We start from the raw sequence: 23,445 nt of genomic DNA, 5'->3' as shown, positions 1-23,445 counted from the left end.
TCCGTTCTGTTTACTTATTACTAATGTAATGTTATCGGCTGTGAAACTTCAAGGCAAGACGATTACCGAATGTTTGTTCTCGGATTACGAATGACCGGTTTTATTGTCAAAGACTCGTTTTAGCCACAGAGCTAGCAGTTGTGAGTTTTCATTGACACCGGAACCTCCTTGAGCAGCCCCGAATGTCGTGAACACTGCGAGTAAAGGAAACTTACAAGGCGTAAGGAATCGACAAAGACGGAGAACTCCTACATCTACGCTCGCTCCGTGCTTTCACCGGCAAAATCAAAGCGAGTTTTATACGGCATGAACAGCAAAATGAAAATTTCAAGGCTACCCAGAATGCATACGAGCATTGTACCGTACATGGCCAGGTTCTACCAGAATCTGGTACCAGCCTTAGTCGAGCGCTAGTATTTTGCAAATTGCAACCCAATACGATCCTGGCCCAAAGTTAGAGCCATGGTATTATGAACTTCAGGCCAGTGTAGGGGCCAATTCGTTCTGAACAAAAGACGGAGCGCGGGGCCACATCATTGCCATTATCGATACCAGCTTCGGCCGATGCCCGCTGTATGATGACTACGGTATATTCGCTGGCTCAAGAGCACGCAGTCATTATTTCCACGAACCATTTCTCAATGTCATTTTGATAGCATTTGCCCCATACTGTTTCCACCAGTGAGGAACTGAGAAAACGTGTGATATATACTAGTCTGAAAAAGAAAAGTTGTACGCAAAAGCAAGTAATAGCGGAGAAGAGTACAAAATACATTTTGTGAGCGTTTATTTTGACATGAACTACCAAAGAAGCATTTTCAGGGGAACTAATTGGCTAAGACTCGTAACATGAAAACCGTATTAACAAATAAATGAGTGTCACAGAGTCCTCTTCCGTGAAGCTGGTGGAAGACGGTGAGTGAGGCAGGGCTCAGAGGAGAGAAATTGGGCAAAATGCTGAAAACAATGTGATAGTGAACTCTGACACTAAGGAGTGGCCTTCGGGGGGCCTGGTAAGCCCTCTGAGGAGAGCGATTGAGTCAAGGCATTATGACTTACTTCCCCCTTATAAAAGCGCTTGCGTGCTGTGGGCCCTAAGCATAAATTTCAGCAGAGATATGGGAGTGAAAACTCAATCTGGCAATTTTTGCGCGTTGATAAACCTCCCTACTTCGAGAATGAATCCTTAAATCGAGAGTGTGAAGGTCCGAAAGAATGTTGCTGAAAGAGGTTTGCAGAGCAATGCTGTTATTTGTCAAAACAAAGTACACATTTTTGCAAGGTGTTGAAAAACACATTTACAACACCATCACAACATGCACAGGATCCTTCTGTCTTGTTCACATCACAGTTTTACACCTCACACATAGCGGGGATAAACACTTCAGCTTTAAAGGCCATCTGGAACAAAATGAGTGGACAGCACTAAAATTCTGGTTTCAAAGGTTGATGAGGAAAACGAGAAGGTATAAGAAAGAGCCAACGTTTAGAGAAGTGGACTTTGGATTTCCAAGGCCCTTGGGGTTTTACGGCTTAAACTGCGATGTGATTATGAGGGACACCGTGGTGGGGGGCTGTGGAAATTTTGACCTAATCCACCTGGGGTTCTTTCTCTAACGTACGCTTGAATATAAGTGCACGGGTGTTTTCGGACTTTTCCCCTATCGAATTGCGGCCACCGTAGCGGGAATCTCTTGCTGCGATGGAGTACTTAGCCACTAGCACTACAGCCGCTAAACAACCACGGTGTGTAGACCTACGCTAATCTTATCAGTTTTGCGTGTTGCGTGCACAAACGAAAGCGCAGCAAACGCACCAATGACTGGGAACGTCCTGCTCTCTACCTGAAAAATACTGTCTGCGGTAAAAAAAAACAATTTTGTTCTATTCAGTGTACGTTAGCAATGATAACTTGTCGCAACCTATCGTTTGAAGCCGCAGGTTTATTTGTTCCTTGAGCAATGACACCTTCGTGCAATGTCTTGATTTGTGATAGTTTTCACAACAACAACAACAACAACAACAACAACAACAACAACAACAACAACAACAACAACAACAACAACAACAACAACAACAACAACAACAACATTACTAACAATCATCAGCCTGTTTTATGTCCTCTGCAGGACAATTGCCTCTCCCTGCGATCTCCAATTACCCTGTCCTGCGCCAACCGATTCCAACTAGCGCCCGCGAATTAACTAATTTCATCGCTGCACCTAGTGTTCTGCCGTCCTCGACTGCATTTTCCTTCTCTTCGTATCCATTCTGTAACCATAATACTCCGATGGTTATCTAACCGGGGCACAAAATGACCTGCCCAGCTCAATTTCTTGCTCTTGATGTCAATTAGAATATCGTCTATACCCGTTTGCTGTCTGATCCAAACAGTGCTTTGTCTGTACCTTAACCTTATGCCTACGAAATCTTCGTACCATCGTTCTCTGCGCGATCCTTAACTTGTTCTCAAGCTTCTTTGTCAGTCTCCAAGTCTTTGCCCCTATGTTAGCACTGGTGAAATGCACTGATTGTACACCTTCCTTTTCTATGCTAATGGTAAGCTTCCACTCTGGAGCTGACAATGTCTGCCGCATGCGATCCAAGCCATTTTTATTCTGTGAACTTCCTTCTCAGCGTCAGGTTTCTCCGTGATTAATTGGCCTAGGCAAATGTACTCCTTCACAGACTCTAGAGGCTGACTGGTTTTCCTGAACTCTCGTTCCTGTACCCGGCAATTCATCACTCTATTTTTTCTTCTGAATATCAATATTCACCCCCACTCTTACACACCCTCTGTTAAGGTACTCAATCATTTGTTGCAAATCATCTGCGTTGTTGCTGAATAGAACAATATCGTAGACCAACCGAAGGTTGCCGAGTTATTCGCCTTCAATCCCTACTCCCAAGCCTTTTTCAGTTTAAAAGTTTGAATACTTCTTTAAAGCATGCAGTGAATATCATTGGAGAGATTGTGTCTCCCTGTCTTACCCCCTTCTTTATAGGTATCTTCCTACTCTTCTCGTGTAGAATTAAGGTAGCTGTAAAACTTCTATAGATATTTTCCGAGGTATTTACGAAAGCGTTCAGTAATCCTTGATTAAATAATGCCTCTATGACTGGTGGTATCTACGAAATCAAATGTCTTTTCGTAATATATCACTGCCATATAGAGAGGCTCATTGTACTGTGCTAATTTCTCGATAACCTGATTAATGACGTGGATATGATTCGTTGTATACAACTCCTTCCTGAAGCCAGCCTGTTCACTTGGTTGACTCAATTGCAGATTTCCCCCTACACTATCGGAGATTATTCTGGCAAACATTTTATTATAACACTGAGGGTAAGCTAATGGGCCTATGATTTTTGACTTTTGTAACGTCTCCTTTTTTGTGGATTCTTGCAGTCGATAGACTATTTGTAGAAAGAGCCGCCAGTTTTCCAAGCACTATGTCTCCTCCACCGTTGAATAAATCGACTGTTATACCATCTTCTCCTGCCGCTCTCTCTCGTTTCGTGTCTCGTGAGGCCCTCCTGACCACAACGATAGTTATAGGAGGAGTTTCTATGTCTTGATCATTACTGTTTCTAGTGGAGGTATCCCGACTCATCTGGGTATTGTACAGGTCAGTGTGGAATTCTTCCGCTTCTTTTATTGTATCTTCGAGATTGCTGATGATATTACCCTGCCTATCTTTCAGCGCATATAACTTGGTTTGTCATGTGCCATGTTTCATTCTCGCTGATTTCAGACTGTGTCTATAATTTACGGCTTCCTCAGTCCTTCTCATGTTATAGTTTCGAATATCCATTATTAACCCCTTGTTGATCAGCTTTGACAGTTGGACACCTTCTGTTTTTGTTGTTTATTATTTCCTTTGCTATTTGGGAGAGATTGCCTACTGGTTGCCTTGGTGCCTTTCCTCCTACTTCAATTGCTGCCACTTAGGCGAGCCTCGTTATGGTTTTATTCATTAGCTTTACGTCATAATCTCTGTTGTAAGGCTGCATATTTGCTTGCAAGTACCAGCATGAATTTGTCTCCTTTAACCCTTACTGCTTTTAAGTTGACCTGTGCCTTCTTGACTAATTCTGCTCATTCTTTTTTTTATTGAGGTGAATCCTAGCCCTCGCTATCCTATGATCAGTGCACTTTATCCAACCTATCATTTCCACATCCTGCACAATGCTGGGATCAGTAGAAAGTATTAGGTCAATTTTATTTCTTATTTCACAATTAGGGTTTTCGAGGTCCACTTTATGTTGCTACGCTCCCCGAAAAAGGTGTTCATTATTCGCAGCTTATTCCTTTCTGCGAACTCTGCTAGCATCTCTCCTCTAGCGTTCCTAGAATCGACGCCGTATTTGCCAATTGCTTGTTCTCCAGTCTGTTTTTTCAATACAAATATGAACCTCAGCTTCATTCATGACAGAGACGTTTTTCATGTACACGACACGACATAAAAACCGAAAAGCTTGTTTTTCATACAATCGCCTAATATGAGCAATTTATTTCGCTGCTTACAATGACATGGCTTGCTTAAGCAGTGGGGGGAAAAACTTTTACCAGCAAACGTATGTAATACATACCATGCACTTGTTCAAAGACGCAAACCACGTATATTCCACACAGTATGTCTATATTTTAAGTGAAATACATTGAAATAGATCGCCTATCTACGAGAACCACTTTTTTCTGCGCTTAACACAAATTTTACGAGCAGTTCCCTTTTGACCTGCATGTACCAGCGCTTACTACTGTGGCTTCTCAATCAGTTTCACTTGTCCAAGAGTTACTATTTCAACCTTCTGATAGAATTCTGAACAAAAGCGGTAATACAGAGGTATGTTTCTACAGCCCACAGTCACTTTCTATGAAGCATGGCGGACTTGAGAAAAGAAAACACCCCATCAGCCTTAAGAACCTGCAGGACACGTACATTTTATTCTTTTACGAGATGGAAAAAATCAAGGAGAAATCAAGCGCACCAACATAAATAACAAGGCAAATAAAATGGGATAAAATGTATTTTCAACAATCGTAAATGTAATAAAAGCAGATAGACGTTGTATAGAATTCCGAAATGAGGACTGTACACAAAGAAATAACATAGAAAGCGACTGAAGGCATCCGTGCAATGAAAATCAGCAGCTGGGGTAAATGAAAGCATTTGAACAAATCCAACGAGGTTAATGTGTCTTCCCTCTATGTTGTGCAATTGCGAGATTGCGGCACTTAGAAAGTAAGATATATATATATATATATGTATATACATACACATATATATATATATATATATATATATATATATATATATATATATATATATATATATATATATATATATATATATACATACACACACATATATATATATATATATATATATATATATATATATATATATATATATATATATATATATATATATATATATATATATATATATATATATACACACACACACACACACATGCGAACTTGCTGGAGCGCTCAATGACTTCCTTCAAATATCCGCGTAGCTGCTTTGGCTAAGCATCAGTCACGGGGACCATCACTGCAACGTCAATTTAGCACATTGGGGTGATTTGAGCCTAGTACCATCACGAGTAAGGTTTCTCATAGCGTCCATTTTCCTGCGTGTAAGACGCCCATTTTCTCAGTCATACGGCAACACCAGCGAGCCTTTGCTACAGCGTAGCCTCTTTACTATACGATCTAATTGCTGCGTCAATGAGGTGGAAACGGCAGCCATTTGGATATGAAAATACGCGTACGTTTTTATTGTCTAAAATGAGGCGTTCGGTACTCTTCTCATGAATGGACCTGAATAACTACTCCAAAGACGCTTCTGTGTTTAGATTTGATATTTTACAGATCAGCTCTTCAAGCATTTAAAAAAATCCTGACATCCATCAGGCAGTTTTGCTTTAAAGAAGCCGTCACTGCATCAACGCACCTGTGGAAACATTTAAACATAACCCGACGGCATACATTTAAAAGTGCTTTCATCTAGCATCCAGTTATTGTTCTCTGTTGTAATAGGCTCACTTTTGCTTCACGTAAGCGGCCTGCCTTATTTCGATCTCATTGTTAGCACTGCAGCAAACAAAAATTATTTTCAAAATCTCGATAGCTTCTCTACATTTTCGCATGCCTCTAACGCAAGGGAAACGTAAGTTTGTCAATGTATAAAAATTGTGCACTTGCAAGAAACAATGTTGCTGGCCTATCTCATCTCAGGCACATTTTTAGATCAGCGGGCAGTGCCATGCAACGGCGGGAATGGCGTCGTTTACTTTTCTCAGAAATTGCCGATATCTTTCCAAAATCTTTTGCAGTTCGTCTAAACCCTCTTCTGATTCTCAAATATACTGAAGCTAATCTTCGTCACGCATAAAAACAACGGAAAGCACATGAATAACATAAGTCCCATGCTTTGCAGGGTGCGTAACACCAACTATGTACGGCACCAAGTCCCCTGTGCAACCTGTCAGCTCGCGACGGGCGCTGAGTGTCGGTATTATGCTTGTCTCAACACCGGACGTTGTGCTTACGCCACGATGGTTGGCACACTGGCAACGCAGGAAGTGGGCGTAGGTTGCGTCGACCTCGTACCTCAGTCTCCGAACGTCAGTGGAAAAGTGAAGCGTCAGATCCAGCGATATTTGTCGAGGCCAGCATGGTCCGGTGCCAGTGTTTTTGAGGCATATTACGAACTGGCGCAGAAAGGGCAGCTCTCTGGTAGTGTCCAATATTCTTGCAAGGTTTCTAAAATTGAGAATAAACAAGCAATTTTGGCCCGCACCTGATGTCATGACTGAAATGCAACTAAGAGAATGGTTGCCACTAATTCAGCACGGAGCAATATCAATGGAACATTGTTGCAACAAGAGCCACATCACTCCAAAACGTTCACATTGAGCTTTGTGTTCTTGAAGGTACTGATGTCCAACAAACAAACTTCCATACTCAACCGCAGCAACTTACCCGTGCTGTTATTAGACAGCAAACATATTTCCTTGTACACATATTTTGTTAGAGGATGGTAAATTAAACGGACCAAAAATTTTACAGGGATTTAAAGCCATATTATTGTGCATCTCCTGAAAAGCGAAAAAGTGCAACGGCGATTGCAAACGAGCGCTCAAAACCATTAAAAAATGGCGCCAAGTGCAACTCTTTTCTACAGGTAGCAACCCGACTTGTGTGTGTACGTTGGTTTTATTCAAAAGCCCGCGGATGACATGAAACGAATAATGTCGACAATGTTGTCATTTCTAGTGAATCAATGTAGCGATGACTGTATTGCCCCAATGGAAATCCATGATCGTCATGTGCTGCCAGCAGGACACTCTTGCACTTCCATAAAGTAATACCTTGCTACCATGCAGCGCTGCCGCGAAGACCTCACAATGGTTTCTGTCGTCCATTGTGTCATCCTTGTATTCCTCTTTTCTAGCGCTCTACCACCGCAGAAAACTTTCTTAGTTCCTATGTATATAAACATTTTACCTTTTCCTCGTACAAGGCATCGAACCCATTTTTTTTATTTCCCTCTCGGCCTTTATGTGTGCGTGTCTCTCGGTCAATGAAAGAAAAAAAAATTACCGACGATTACGTTACTTCCTAATGCGAAATTTGAGCGCAGCAAATAAGCTGTTTCACCTTTTCGATAGATTGAGGCAAAGAAATCGAGCAACACATGTATGCGCTATCACAGAATTTTTTTTTTATTTTTCACACGTATTCCTTTAACAAAGACTCCACTAACAGTTCTTGACAGTCATGAAGGAAGCTTTGTGGTCGGAGAAATAGACTGATATATGTTCGACTTGGTACACCAATGCTTGATTCTCAAAGACGAGATCTATACAAGTGCCTCGCGAGGTTGTCACAGCCGTGGGACGCGTTACGAGCGAGAGGAACGGGATGTTCTCCCGCATAAGTGTTAGGAAATTGCCGTTTGTCTTTATGTCAACATTAAAGTCCCCCACTACTAACATCGGTGTGGATCGATGGACGGTTAATGCGAGCTGCAGGAGGTGCACGACGTCTTTCGTGAGTGCGGTAGGGGCGAAGTAGGCAGCTACTACCAGCAAGCCGTTGGGCAACTTTGCGGCGCACAGTTCGCCAACTTCAAAGTTCGAGCCGGCGCTTTGACAACCGGAAACTCGCAGGAAGAGGTGGGAAGGGGGCGGCGTGTACACCCAGCGGCAAACGATGGGGGCAGAAGCGCGTGCAGCAAGCGGACAACACGATAAAGGGAGGAGGGAAGAGATAGCAGCGACTGACTGATGCCGCTGACGCCGATAGTGAGTCAACCCCAGCTGCGGAGTTGGTTTCAGGGACAACGCCGCCGATGCCGACACAAACAATATGATACCCTCGCTTCCGCAGCGCTAAGAACCAGGGGGGGGGGACCCTTTCCTCCTCTTTCTGCATGGCGGCGACGGCGTTCTATGCAGTCACGTTATCTTCACTCTCTAGCGGCGTCAGCGGCATCCAGCGGTATCAGTCGGTCGCTGCTAGCGCTGGGGGGATGAAAGGGGGGCGGAGCTGGTTACGAGGCCGACGACGACGACGACGACGACGACGCGAAACCCAGGAACGGACGCCAAAGAGCTGCGCTCTAAAAAGTCATAAGAATTGCAGAGTAGGTCGTGTACTGATGGAGTAGGCAAATGCATGTGAAACGTCCAACAATTCGCAGTAAACGTTTCTCCTGTAAATTCCGCATGCAATCTTTTGTAGAATGCACGGATATTTGGGGCACCACTTTCCTGAACAGAATGGATAAAAAAAGACGTACCTGTTCATAACGTCGAATTCGAGAGGAGCATCCATCTGGAGTAATTCACGGAACACCTCCTGTCCTCGGACGGCACAATTTACCGGACCAATGTCTTGAAAGCCTATATCAGCCTGTTCAACCATTCTTAGTCGACATAGATTACGCAAATACGGTAACATAAAGTCTTTCCATGGGTCGCGAAATGCAGAGACTTCAACGGCTATCACTGCCATTCCGTCTCGCAAACTGAAGCGTCGGTAGAAGTTTCCGGGTGGACGGGAGACTGCCGAGATGCTCAGGATCAAGCGTTGAATACAAACGTGAACGCTCAGTAGTGCCTTCGTGAACGTTTCCCATTCGGCCAGATGATCTGCGAATAACAACAGTATCAATGTATTTCATTTCTCGAAAGTGTTGTTTCGAATGCACGCGAGTAATGGAAAACTCACGGTAAAACGCAAAGAACGCTTATAAATGCTAGCGGGCAATCAAAAATGTTCTCTCAGAATACTCTGCACAAATCATGACACTTAGCCAAAAGCAGCCGCAGCATGCAGTGCGTCTGCCGGTCTCATCATGGTCATCATCATCAGCAGCATCATCATCATCAGCCTGGTTACGCCCACTGCAGGGCAAAGGCCTCTCCCATACTTCTCCAACAACCCCGGTCATGTACTAATTGTGGCCATGCCGTCCCTGCAAACTTCTTAATCTCATCTGCCCACCTAACTTTCTGCCGCCCCCTGCTACGCTTCCCTTCCCTTGGGATCCAGTCCGTAACCCTTAATGACCATCGGTTATCTCTCCTTCTGATTACATGTCCTGCCCATGCCCATTTCGTTTTCTTGATTTCAACTAAGATGTCATTAACTCGCGTTTGTTCCCTCACCCATTCTGCTCTTTTCTTATCCCTTAACGTTACAGCTATTATTCTTCTTTCCATAGCTCGTTGCGTCGTCCTCAATTTGAGTAGAACCCTTTTCGTAAGCCTCCAGGTTGCTGCCCCGTAGGTGAGTACTGGTAAGACACAGCTGTTATATACTTTTCTCTTGAGGGATAATGGCAACCTGCTGTTCATGATTGCCATTATCCCTCCATTCAGGAAAAAAATATTCCTGTGATTTTAAATCCTAAACTTATGAACAAGCTGTTCGCTATACTAAAAGTGCATCTTTATTTGCTTGGATATCGTACATTTTTTTCCCAGCGTTCGCAATATGTATGGTTCAGTTCTACTAACTCACCCTTGATGCTTGTTTCAACAAGTGGTCCCCAAGGTTCAGTGCTCTGTCCTCTTTTATTGCTGCTTTATATTAATGATCTGTCCGTACAAAGCTCAGGCAGAATACGCCATATTAGTGGTAATTGCGTTTTATATCATAAAAAATGCCATCATGTTGTCCTTAACAAATATTTTGCTGACTTCTGCAACAGGTCCAAATGCATGGCAAAGGAATATCAACATTTTCAAAGCTGTCTTCATGTCCTTTAAACGCCGCTCATCTTCCTTTCTTTGCCTATGCCTTTAACAGTATTACTTTCAATAGGGTCTACGAATTCAAATATTCAGGTATCCTGCTAACGCACGATTTCTCATTGTCGAAACACATTGGTGTCCCCTGTAACAAGGTCCTTAAAAGACAAGGTTACTCACATAGTACATTGCCGTCTTGCTCCTGAAGAACCTTAACATCTTCCATATAAAAACCTAATTTGCCCCATCCTCGATTATAGCTGCTTTGCATGGAACCCACACAAACCCTTTGACATTAAAAATCTTGAATCAGTGCAAAAAAGGCACCGCATTTTGTTTGCACAATATATGACAAGGAATTTTCGCTTTCTAACTCTCTTCCCCACTGGGTCTCACTTCTCTTGCAGACCGTCGCAAACTTGAATTCCTAAATTCCTTCATGCGTTGATGAATTCTCCTTGCCTAAGCTCTGTGGACAACTACTTGACTTTTTCCAGACCCTTATACACGAGTCACCATTCTCTAAATATCTCAACCTTTTTTTGGCGCTCTGATTCCTTTAAACGCAGTTTTTTCCGTCAACAATTGAATTCCTGAATTCATTACCCGGCAACATTCGTTCGCTGCCACTGAAGCAATTCACGCAAGCTTGTTTAAAAATCTTGAATGTTTCTTGTTCATTCCGCTCCTTCAATGGTATGGCTCTTTCAAGGCTGAAGTATCCACAAATAAAAGAAATAAATTGGTGATTGAACAAATTCAAGAAACACGGATGAGCACTGAAATCTGCAGATAGCATTTTCTGCATGAAATATACGGGTATGGATTGCAAGATATCTAACCCTAATTATACTGCAGTAAAAATCACCTATGCAGGCATTTTGTGCCTAGTGTGTTGTGAATAGAGTGCCGTTATCATGCTGTAGATAACACACAGGGCAAACAGGACACACAGGGCGATAAAAATTAGCCGTTACGTATTTCCTAAAATTAAAATGACAATGAAAGTTGAAACATAAGCTATTCGGTCAAGTTATAAGCGCTATCGTAGCCGTCTTGCATGAGTAATGCATTCAGAAAAGAAAATGTGCTCTCGGATATTTTCGAAAACGGGCGCACAAGAAGGGCTCCAATAAGTGTGATTGTGAGTAAATAAAACTGCTCCTGAGTTTGTAATACAAACATGCCCTCTTCCTGCAATAATGAAAATGTTAAATACTTCATTTTAGTTATTCAGGTGTTGGACGGCCTTCTCAATTTGAGTCATCATGGCCCCATAACTTATGTTTTACGTAGGCTTACGTAGATTCGACGTACACCTCAGCTCCAAATTAAAAAAAAAATCTCTGAAATAAAATTTTATCATCTGACGCAAATGTTGCAGTGGTGGCCTCACCTTTTTTTGTATAGAGAGAACGCACACCTATTCTTGACGAGTGAAGTGCCCTTGAAAGAGCACGATATCTCCTAAGCGTCCTTTCACGCAGTTCATGTACAGAATCCAGCAGACCGGTGATGATTTGCGCGAGAAAGCAATATAGGTAAGCAAAGAAGCATCCAAGTCTCGCGAAGTAAGCAGTTACAATGTAGTGCCCCGGGTTGCCGTGTTATGTTTGCGCTCGTCTTTTCAGCACTATTCTGGATCCAAGTTTCTATCCGCGTTTGATATTTAATTTAAAGTGTTTTCATGCTAGACTTTACTCTTACGCGATGAAATTTTCTTCAATGGCAAGTTATCACTTTCTTCAATCTTCACAATCTTCAATACTTTCTTTGGTACATTCAGCTATCCTGAGGAAACGTATTCATTACATCCTTAATTTTAAAGATACATTTAAGCTGTCCTTCAGTAAATTATATAGAGTCAAGATTTTAATGCAGGCTTCTCTGTCAATTCTCGGGTTGATGGAGCCAACCGGCTTAAGTAAACTTTCTTTTTATGTGTTCAAAGCGTGCTACAACCACTTGCGAACACTTCTTTCATGTGAGCTTACGGAATGCGACAATAAATCATTGCGTAGTAGTCTTTAATTTTCTTAACAAAAATACACTTATGGAACTACTAGTTGTAGATACTTTTGTGCTATTCAGCATGGCTAAATTATGTTATTTGCAAACTTTCTGCAAACATTTGCTTGTATACTTATCTCTTCTTAAGATCCGTTAACATTTAAATGCACTTTCGTTAAACATCAGCAACTACGCTATGGATGCATAGTTTACCCGCAAGCAGCCAACACCAGGCCGCCACTAGAAATAATTTGTTCGAGAAATCGATAATGACCGAGAGGGTTAAACCGCAAGAAAATTTTTTGAAATGCCTACCTCGTGTTTAGCACACACCATGATGATGGTGACCGGAATACCCAATGGCAGCTTCGTACACATGAGTGAACCTAAATAACTTACCAACATTAGCATTTAATGACAGAAGGAGAAAGCAAATGAATGACTTTACCCCTTGCCAGGTGCTTGAAATTACGACTATCATATTCGAGGCCTTGTCATGGGCCGTGTTTGTTTACCACTTGTAGGCAGCTTCCCGTCTGTTGTTTTGTCACAAGCTCGACCATCATCACAATGTCGTAGTCAAGCAAGGATCAGGCACACAAATCAGACCAGCCAAATCCCTACATGGAGTATCAAGGTGGCGTAGGAGGGCTTATTGGTCTAAATATGTGGAAACCGGGTGCGTTGGTATTGAATACTCATGAAAATAGGCCATCAGAACAAGATTATCAACGAAAGCGAGGCCTTCGACCAGTCCAGCGTTTTAACGCGACAGCGTTAAGGAGCTCGTGTCGGAGAAAAGCCGGTGTCGTCGGCGTCGGCGGCATTGGCCGTGAGCGAAAAATCCTGGCAGGCAATTCATAAATAAAAACAACTTGCAAGATGGGCTGCACGGGAATCGAACCAGGGTCTCCGGAGTGTGAGGCTGAGACTCTACCACTTAGCCACGAGTTCGATCGCTCAAAGTTGGACAAAAACGCCTCTAGTGAAGGCGGTGTTGCCTTACAAACGTGCCGTAGAAAGCTATACTGCTCTGTATATCGGTAATTATAAGCATGTAAATTACAGAAGTCGCAGTTAAACGCGTAGCGAAGTACGTTTCCGCTACATTTCTTGTGCGCTTACCGCACACGCAGAGCCATCTTGCGGCAAACACAGAAGACCCCTCCTTTCAATGCACGGCGCTGCCCCGACAGGTGGCGCGCCACGCGCGCATTGGGGCTGTGCAGGGACCGGTGCCAGGCGCGTCGCGGCCCCGACTCCCTCTCCCCTGACGACGCTTCGCCGTGCTCCCACACGGGTTGCAGAATCAAGCGCCATTCCTTTCTTTAGATTACTATCTATCTCTCTCTCAGCCCGTGCCGAACACGACGTTTGGCTGGCGTAGATCGTTTCCCCCTCCGAGACACCGAGTTCTTTGGTTCGTTCCGTTTGCTCAGGCGCACGTTTCGTCGCCGCGCCGAACGCTGCGTTGCTCAAAGCTCACCGCGTGATAGGTGGGCGCAAAGTCCGATGCGGGGCGCCTCGTAAGTGATCGCTGCGCCGTAGCGCATTGTCTTACACCCCTTGGCGGGCCGACGGGAACGCTGTCGCGTTCCATTCTTGAAGGCGAAGCTTAAGCGTCCTCCAATTTTTTCCGCCTTTGTTGCATCGGGCTGTTTTCACAGAGATTAAGTGTTCATCTGCCTGCTCCTAAAGTAAATGTACTCGTGACGCCATGCGTCAGACTGATGTTCCACAGTAAGCGCATGCACATGAATACTACTGGCTAACACTCCTCTGACTAGATGTCGTACCCATAAACAGATACCAGGAGTGTAAACCTGTGAGCAGCTGTCGCCCTGCCTCAATTATTAGAGCAACGCATGCGTTGTGCAGAGTGTGAGTTTGCTTTCGTCTCATCGTTTGTGCATTTTAATTATAAATGAAACATGCCATCAATGTGCTTTCTATGGCTTCAGTAGCTGTTGGTCTCGTACGGTCGCAATTATAGGGAAGCTCCAGGTGGAAGCTCCCAGTAAAGTCTACCTGTTAAAGTGCTCTATCCAGCTCCACATGCCGTATACTGCGGGTGGGAGGGAAAGTCTGCGAGGCTGAGCTAGGAAGGCTGATGTCTTGATGGACGTCATCTTCCCACGCACGTAATGCTGGAGGCGACGTGACCGAGCATGTACCGGTGAGAGGGGGTAAGGAGGAGGTGAGCGCGTGGTATAGGTTCCAAGCTCGCAATGCGTGAAAGGGGGCAGTGTAAGCGCCCCGTGTTTCTTCCTCTTGCCCGGCCGAGGCTGCACGTGGGCTTTCTTGAGGCTGAGAGCATGCGTTTTTGACGCGCCATATTTGGGAGGTAATCTCCGCTAGGCAAAGATGATGGTTGAGCCGATATGGATCTTGACGTCATGTGCGCGGTGCACCTGCACGCTTAGAGCTAGAGGTTGCGTATTTTCGACTTCAGCAGACACGCTGAAGCGAGCGAGAAACTGAAAGAAATGTTCAATCTTGTGTTCTTGCGCGCTTGATCCTCCCAGCAATGCAAGAGCGAGTGTCCCTGTGAATCAAGTCAGATATTCATATTTCTGTGTGTGCGTTAGAGATCGCACTTGTAAATTTACTAAGCGAATGTTTATTCTAACATACACTGCCAATAAAAGATTAACCTTTCTTTGTGCATAGTTTATTACTTTGCTATACCTATCAACGCTTGGCTTTCAAGCGAACCACGCTTTTTATGTCACGCATTGCATCTACATCATGAGGATTCATGAGAAAGACATTTTGAAGATGAAATAATGACTGGAGCATGGCGGCATTACTTACATAGACTGTGGGGCAGAATAAAGTGATTCACTTGAATAAATTGTTTTCCGATAGCAGAGCAAGCTACCGAGTTACCCTGGTTACCAAAACAAAACACACTTTACTTATATGCTCTGCGATTTGATGGCGGTTCACGCCGAAGCAACAAGGTAATGAAGGCATGTAAAATTTGTATATAAATAGGACATGTCTCTGATTGGCAAGTGCGATTTCTTTGCTATGTCGAACATACGAACATCAGTCACATAAAAAACAAGTGCCAAACAGTACATTATTTTCAATCAACATGTGCAAGGCCTCCCTAATTTGGCTTTGTCCGGTTTTTTTGTAGTCATTTACGTCTACCTACGAAAAGAACAGCAATCATGCGAAAAGGAGGTCGATGCTAAAATTTTCGTACGCAGAGTTTCGGACAGTGTCAAAATATGTTAACGTTATGTTCTTGGATTTAATTATACGAACGAACTAACAGTCATACTGCCTGGATAAAGGCCTGCGTATCAAAATCAAATGCTATTGCGATCTATGCGACAATATGGAGCTTTCGACGTTACCCTATGTGTGTGTGTTATATGTTATACAATAGAGTCCGAATCGGTGGTAAATCACCTATGAAGTGCCAGAGGCACTGCAAGGGGTGTTTATACTATAAGTTCGTATCAGTTGGCTGTCAAACTTGTTGGTTTTATAAACATTGCGCTCGCAAGCAACTGATTTCATTTATTTGAGCAGAAACTTGGCAAGACTGACACCCTAAGGATGGGCTTTAGTTTACTTTAAAAATTGTGAAAACACCTACTCAACATAGTTTTCAGGCAACAAGCCACACGTCTGTTACACTTGTTGTCCAAGCCATATCGCTGAATAGGTAGGGGACGAGTGCTATAGCGTATTCACCGAAAATGAGGCAGGTCAGCGGGCTCAAATATCGAGTTCATTAAACCGACACATTCATCAAATTCATCAAATATATTTGCAGAACGTACTAATATTACTGTTGAGTTTACGATCCAAAATACATTAACAAGTCTTGGCGGGAAGAGCAGACCAGGCTCACACTCATTTTCTTTTTGATGCTGTCATATTTAGTGCGCTCGGGAAGCTCTACTGGGTGTTTCTAAGTTTTCGCTGCCACTCGTCGAATGCTGCCAGTTACTCGAGGGCACACACAGCACGTGACCGTCCCATCTGTTTTCCGATTATGAAATGAACCCAAACGAAGCCGGCGCAGTCCTCGCGCAATACTTTCCGGCTCTTTCCCTCACCGGCGGAAGCGAAATGGCTCTGAATGGTTGCGCGCGTGTCTTGAGCGCGTGCCTACGCAACCGGAATCCTTGCTACGAGAAGAGAAGGTGGTTAACTGAGGGTCCGATTTTTGTTCAAGATGTAAGAAGCCAACAAACAAAGACACCAAGGACAACTCAAAGGAAATTACTTGTACGTAATTTTATTAAATACTTGCATTACTTTGGTTCCTAATTAGTAAGTACAAGTATCTTTTCCTGCCTTGTCCTTGATATCTTTTTTTGTTGGCCTCTTATGATAATGGGTCCTTGATAATGACTCACACTCTAGCGCCGGCGCAGCTGTGAACTCATCAAACCGCTTTTCCCGCAGCTTCTCTGCTCTGGATTTTTTTCTTCTTTTGTGTGTGAGCAAGACAACGCCACCGAAATTTCTCCGCCAAAGCAAACATACATACTTCGCTTGAAATAGGGGCTTTTGCATGTTTTCTGAAACACTTCACTGCAATACATGCGACTGATGATCCCTCTTGAACGATAATGCGTTTCTGGGTAAAACCGTGAGCGAATTGACCAAGCGAATCAATTAAGCAGAACAAAACTATCTATGGAAACACATGTATGAGCAAATCACCCATTTCACGTTGAAAAATATTGTAGGAATGTTTGCGCAGGACATGGATTTATTCACGAGCAATGTCCACTATACATTTCGATATTGTTGTTTGCCTGCTTCCGGGACGTGTTCTATTATGCATCCATTTAGTAAAGGTATATGCAGGTGTTGATCACGCAAATCAAAAATTCATTGATTGTTTGTATCATTTTGTATGGTGTCGCAATTTATCCAGTATTGGATGCGCTACGTTGAAGACTTTAATAAGAAGTCACAATTACGTTTTCTTGCTTCTGCCAGCACGAGCGCAACACTACGAGCCAGTGTTGTGTAACGCTATAACTGTGACTGAACGGCACGTTTGTCAGGTCGAATAATCACACTAGACGAATAATCATGCTGAAAAAGGAAGTACTTTAGAACTTACTAAAGAAAGTAATTAGAATATACGTTTTTTCCATTTGAGCTAGTATTTCAACCACCTGCATCGCCCTTATTCTATTACGTACAATTTGCGCATTGTTGCAATGTTTTGGGTGTTTGTGCAACTTCTGCGGCACGCACAAGAATAGAAACATTGCTCCTAATACTCTAGGTGGACGTATTTTATAGAATTCTGCAATGAGTTATGCGTCGTGTGAAGACAATCAACGCACACTCCAAATATATTGGTGTGTAATATACAGTGGTCATTAAGAAATGTGTGCCTGTTGTTTAATGTGGTGAAATAGGCATTATGCAGATACCAAAAGGAGAACGCATAAGAGAACTGCCCACAATATGTTCGCATACATATCCATGGCCTGCCATTATTATAATACTAGAAACGTAGATTTAGGTACGAATCCTGCGCAATGGAAAATCAGTTTTTTATGTTGCCTCTCGGAGGTCCGTGTAGCACATGCGAATAAAACAAAGAAGCACGCACATAACCTCATTCACGGCAATCAAACTTTGCACTAGAAATCTAGCAATGTTGAACAACTTTACACTGTTAATGCAATTGGTCACTTTTTCAGCCGCTTACGTGTTCTTTCCGCCACTCCGGCTTCCTCATTGGCAAGCACTAGCTTAATGTGGCAGGGCCCTTGTTCCAAGACTTCGAGGTCTGGAAGAATGCGCACTCGTATGCTTGCTTCTTTTTGCTGGCCGAGCGTCATCCTTCGTGAATGAGAGCCAACCAAGCGCTCCAAACTCGGGCCTGCGATACGCGTTCGTGCGTTCGCGGGGGCATCCTGAGCGTCTTCCTCTGTCGCCTGCTGCCGAGAAATCGCACCGTCATCCGTTGCTTCGGAGGCGCCGTTAACGGTTCTCTCCAGTTTACTGTCTGGGCCCTGGAGAGGAAACGTGTATGCTGTTCTGAAGCAACAAAAGGAAATTGCTGAACAAACTGTGGCAGGCATGAAGCTGCTTCATGCATTGTCAGCAGCAAAAAGCACAGCCTTCGATATTAGTTTACTTTATTCTGCAGAAACGGCTATGAAGCTGAAAGTTGGAAGCCACCCATTGGTGAATTCTTCAACGCCCCGCAATCAATTTTGCTTAGAGTCGATGTATTGACTGAAACGATGCAGACCCCTGCAGGTTCTTTAAGCAAGACGTAAGTGGTAAAAGCACGCTTGCATACTCTCCACGCCTGAAGCCAGCCACTGAAGGCCGATTCACAACAGGCCAACGCGACACCGATTTCGGACTGCCGACGGTCGGCAACAGCGTTCTTTCCTTTGTGGCCGACCCTCTTTCACAATGTACCAACGCTGAGCTCTGAGCCTGTTGTCGGCAGATTGTCGGTGTCGGCACAATGTGACAGAGGCGCCGACACGAAGTTCAAATACTGTTGCTGACAGCTGGCAGACTGAAATCGGTCTCGGGTTGGCCTAATGTAGGCTTGCATGGTATAAGTGCTCATTTTCTGGCATATAGCCGTCGTGACTGCCCGACAATCATCAGTGGCTTCATTTGAGCGCCTCACAAGTATTTAACAAAATTTACTTGGTACCTGTTTATGCACAGCGACAGATTTATTTCATGAGGAGACCTACGTATTGCAGCATCTGTGCGCAACAGTATCTAGCGGAAACTGGATGTAAAATAAGAGCTACGTATTGCAGCATCTGTGCGCAACAGTATCTAGCGGAAACTGGATGTAAAATAAAAGCAAAGTCTTTATCAATAATAACGCGACATCACGTGAACAAATGACTTCACATTAGAAAATTCAGTCGCCTTACACTCTGTGCTGAATGATGACCAGCGAAGCCGCGTACGTAGGCCTCTCAGTAGTGAAATGCCCCTCCGCCGTTGGTCGGCGCAGTATTGCACAATCTTAGGCAACGATGCACTTATGGCGAGTGCTTAACGCCTGCTGCACCTCCGCCGTGGGTCGGCGCGGTATCGCACTATCTTCGAGATCAATCCACGAATGGGCAGTGCTTCATGCCGGCTTCACCTGCACCGTGGGTCGACCCGGCATTGCATTATCTTCAAAATCAGCCCACGTATGGGGTGTATGCAACGCCTGCTTCACATCCGCCGTGGGTCAGCCCGGTATTGCACTAACTTCGGGATCGGTGCGCGTATGGGGAGGGATTCACGCCTGATTCACATCCGCCAAGGGGCGGCCCGGTATTGCACTACCTTTGGTTTTGCCCACGTATGGGGAGAGCTCAAGACCTGCTTCATGTGCGCCATGGGTCGTCCCGGCATTTTAGTACCTTTGGGATTGGCCCACGTATGTGACCACACGGAGACAATCCTGGGTAACTAGCCCTTAATAGCATCGTTGTAATTCGCTGTGAAATGTACTGCCGCTTTGTGTTCCTAATGAATTATTTAATTAAAAATGACAATGACTAAGACGGCAGGAGTGGCAAATGCACTTTGGCCTGGTAGCCCCGAGGGGCGCCAACATGCCAGCTCTAAGAACACGACGATGCTTCATCCAAACGTGATGAAGATAGTTTTGTGTTAACATACGGGTACGATCCTGGAGGAAGTAGCCCTAAACAGCTTCGCTTCAAGTGGTTGTGCACTCGCAGCGCAAGTAATGGCTTGAAAATTTCCCTTGTGATTATTTCTGTCAGAATTTTATTGGCAGCACAAAAAGATGTCACCATGCATGGACGACGGCAGCCCTCTGCTAGAAATAGTCGCTGCGCTAATTATATTGTTCTTTAGGTAAAGTGGCAATTTAGCAGTAGGGAGAAAGTAATGCTTCGATGCCACGACGACCGATATCTACAACTGCCACAACGAAGGCGTGTTTCCATGTGGTAAAGTGGTGAAGGTGGTAAACAAAAATGTCCATAGAAATATATATTGTCGCCACATTGTCCGATATTTATTACCATCGGCAGCCATCTTCATATTACCATCGCCAGTCATCATGAAATTAGTTCTGCCGTACTTTTACCCCTGTTTTAATACCGTTACAGTATTCTGGTTCTGGTTGTGTGACTGCATGCAAGCTCTGATTTTTCGCGTCCTACTTATCTATGTGCATTGGCTTCATACCGCCAATGGCGGGCTGGATGGCGAACTCGAGACGTACCTATTGCCAACCATCACGAATTAAGTCCAGGCTTTATTCCTGCGGCTGGTAACATCGGCAGTGCCACAGAAGGGCACCAGTTAAACGTTGATACTGCTATGAAACAGCCACCACAGTGTGGCTGCACTAAAGAGGAGGAAGACGACGTGGACCCGCTTGATATAGCATCGCCATAGTGGCCTTCCGTTAGCTTCCTCTGAATAAATGCATATAGCATTGGGCTACAGCTACACGTAACATTAATTTGGTGAAGGTGGACGTTGCCCGTACCCGTCATGGAGCTTCGCAGCGGTCGCAACGGCGACAGTGCAACTTCGGCTCCTTGCTGGCGGCACTTCATCTACACAACCGTCTACGCCTGCAGCCCCGACCTACGTCGCCGTTTCCCCCCCTCGGTATCCTGGTGTTTTCAACGGAGTCGGCAGTCCTGATGTTGGTAACTGGCTCCGCTTATACGAACGTGTCAGCACCAGTCACAGGTGGGATCCGACTATTATGCTTGCAAACGTTCTTTTCTACCTCGACGGAGCTCCACTTGCATGGTTCCAGACTCACGAAGAGGAGATCTCGAGCTGGGATCTCTTCAAAGAGAAGCTCCGCGACCTCTTTCGCAATCCGTTCGGTCGCCAAGTCAATGCCAAAAAAGCCCTTGCCACACGTGTACAGACGTCGACCGAGTCCTACGTGTCGTACATTCTCGACGTCTTGGCCCTTTGTGCCAAGGCTGACCCGACCATGTTTGAGGACGAGAAGGTTAATCACGTCCTCAAAGGCATTGCTGATGACGCCTTCAATTTACTGGTGTTCACGAACGTCACAAGTATCGATACGATCCTCAAGGAGTGCCGCCTTCTCGAACAGGCTAAAAGCCGCCGGGTATACCAGCACATCACGCGACTTCCCAACACAGCTGCTACGTCATCCTATCACGACCTCTTCCACCAGACGTCGCAATGTGACAACTTGACCCCCATCATTCGTCGTGAGGTCAAAGCGGCACAACCGGCGGCCTTTTCGTTCCCATCACTTGATGATTCTCCGGTGACGATCTCCTTGATACAGGCCGTCGTCCGTCAAGAGTTGTCCAAAGTCGGCCTGCAATCCATTAGGTCCGTGCGCTCAGATCGTCTCTCTCCACGCACGTCCCCACCGCGCCCTTCTTACTCTTATGAACAGCGCAACCCCTCCGAGTGGCGAACCGTGGACGACAAGCCGATCTGCTTTTACTGCCGACGCATTGGACATGTCGCTCGCCATTGCCGCAGCCGCCGGACTTCTCCGACGCTCTATTCTTCTGATTACCGCCCTCGCCCCTCTAGCGCAGCCTTCTCCTTCGCCCCTTCTATGCCCGCTGCATCATCTGACCCTACGACACCTTTGACACGACCCCGCTACACCCGCTCACCTTCTTAATCTCGTTCGCCCCCGTCACGCCGTGCTCCTTCCCCGACCTGCTCGCCACACCCCCGACCTGAAAACTACATAGTGCAGCTTCTGGAGGCGAAGCTGCAATGACGACATTGGCACGATATCATCGCTTCACGTTATCCACGAACAAGAATATTTTGGACGTTCTCGTTGACAATGTTCCTGTGTGCTCGTTGACTGACACCGGGGCGCATGTGTCCATTATGAGTGCTGCTCTTCGCCGTCGGCTCAAGAAAGTTCTGACGCCCGCCCCGAACGGAGTTGTACAAGTCGCCGACGGAGGGAGTGTCGCTACTCTTGGCATGTGCTCTGCCCGACTCACCATTGCTGAGAGACACACCGTCGTTCTCTTCACAGTCATCGAGCATTGCCCTCACGAACTCATTCTGGGTCTGGATTTCCTTGCCAAACATTCTGCCCTCATTGACTGTTCGGCCGGCTCACTTCGCCTTGACTTGCCTCTTCTTGCCGACCCTGTGGACCCGCCTCCAAGCTGTTTGAACTGCATGGATTTTATTCGCCTACCGCACCACTCGGACACACGTCGACTTGTCCTCACCAGCTGTACCTGACGGTAATTATGTGGTCGCACCAATTTCCGCAGTTACACTTACACGTGGTGTTACCGTGCCGCACACTGTGCTGACAATTACTGGCAACCGCACCTGCCTTCCCCTTGTCAATTTCGCGCTAACTGCGCAAGTTCTGCCTCAGGGGATTTCATTGCGCTTTACAGGATGATGAGATCGAGCTATTCATAGTAGAAGATCCTCACAGCTCAGCCCATACCGTGATGTCATCGCACGGTACTGACGTCGACATTGAGAAGATGGTTTCTTCTGGCCTTACACCTGCTCAAGCTGAAGCTCTTTGCCGCGTTCTTGAAGGCTATCGCGACATTTTTGACTTCGACAATCGACCCTTAGGTCAAACGTCCACCGTGACCCATCGCATAAACACTGGCGATGCCAACCCTCTTCACTGACGTCCATATCCAGTTTCTGCGTACGAATGGGATGTTATCCAACAGGAACTCAAAAAGATGCTTGTAAACGACATTATCGAGCCTTCCTGTAGTCCCTGTGCTTCTCCCGTCGTACTTGTCAAAAAGAAGGATGGAACGTGGCGTTTTTGTGTAGATTATCGCCACCTCAACAAAATCACAAAGAAGGACGTGTACCCTTTGCCACGTATTGATGATGCTCTAGACTGCCTGTACGGTGCCACCTATTTTTCTTCTATCGACTTACAGTCCGGCTACTGGCAGATAGATATCCGTCGACGACATGGACCGAGAGAAGACTGCATTTGTTACCCCTGATGGCCTTTATCAGTTCAAGGTGATGCCTTTCGGTCTCTGTAACGCGCCCGCCACCTTCGAACGAATGATGGACTCTGCTTTAGGGGTTCAAGTGGCCCACCTGTTTGTGCTATCTGGACGACGTCATCGTTTATTCGCCCACTTTTGACACGCATCTAGACCGTCTTTCAGCGATTCTTGACGTGTTCCG

At 45.1% G+C, this 23,445-nt stretch overlaps 2 protein-coding genes across 4 annotated transcripts in view; one reads left to right on the top strand and one right to left on the bottom strand.

The window, feature by feature from the left end:
* The window catches only part of LOC135904224 (uncharacterized), a 107,277-nt gene extending 96,460 nt beyond the window's left edge, over positions 1 to 10,817 (top strand). The window contains exons 6-7 of one of the 3 annotated variants that reach the window (XR_010565047.2): positions 9,744 to 9,808; positions 10,680 to 10,817. Coding sequence is in view for 1 of the 3 variants with exons in the window: in XM_070527903.1 (XP_070384004.1) it covers positions 9,744 to 9,808 (65 nt within the window). In the remaining 2 variants the exon portion in view is untranslated. The remainder of the gene's footprint in view (positions 1 to 9,743; positions 9,809 to 10,679) is intronic. The other 2 variants (XR_010565046.2, XM_070527903.1) reach the window with 2 other exon arrangements.
* The window catches only part of LOC135904187 (uncharacterized), a 99,051-nt gene continuing 81,060 nt past the window's right edge, over positions 5,455 to 23,445 (bottom strand). Inside the window, exons 6-7 of the mRNA XM_065434818.2 lie at positions 8,817 to 9,168; positions 5,455 to 6,775 (exon numbers count right to left, since the gene is read on the bottom strand). Of these exons, the coding sequence (XP_065290890.1) occupies positions 6,385 to 6,775; positions 8,817 to 9,168 (743 nt within the window). The 3' untranslated portion in view covers positions 5,455 to 6,384. The remainder of the gene's footprint in view (positions 6,776 to 8,816; positions 9,169 to 23,445) is intronic.

Source organism: Dermacentor albipictus, chromosome 10 (genome assembly GCF_038994185.2).
Source record: "Dermacentor albipictus isolate Rhodes 1998 colony chromosome 10, USDA_Dalb.pri_finalv2, whole genome shotgun sequence".
Taxonomy (NCBI): domain Eukaryota; kingdom Metazoa; phylum Arthropoda; class Arachnida; order Ixodida; family Ixodidae; genus Dermacentor; species Dermacentor albipictus.
This window is presented reverse-complemented; position numbering and strand designations above follow the sequence as displayed.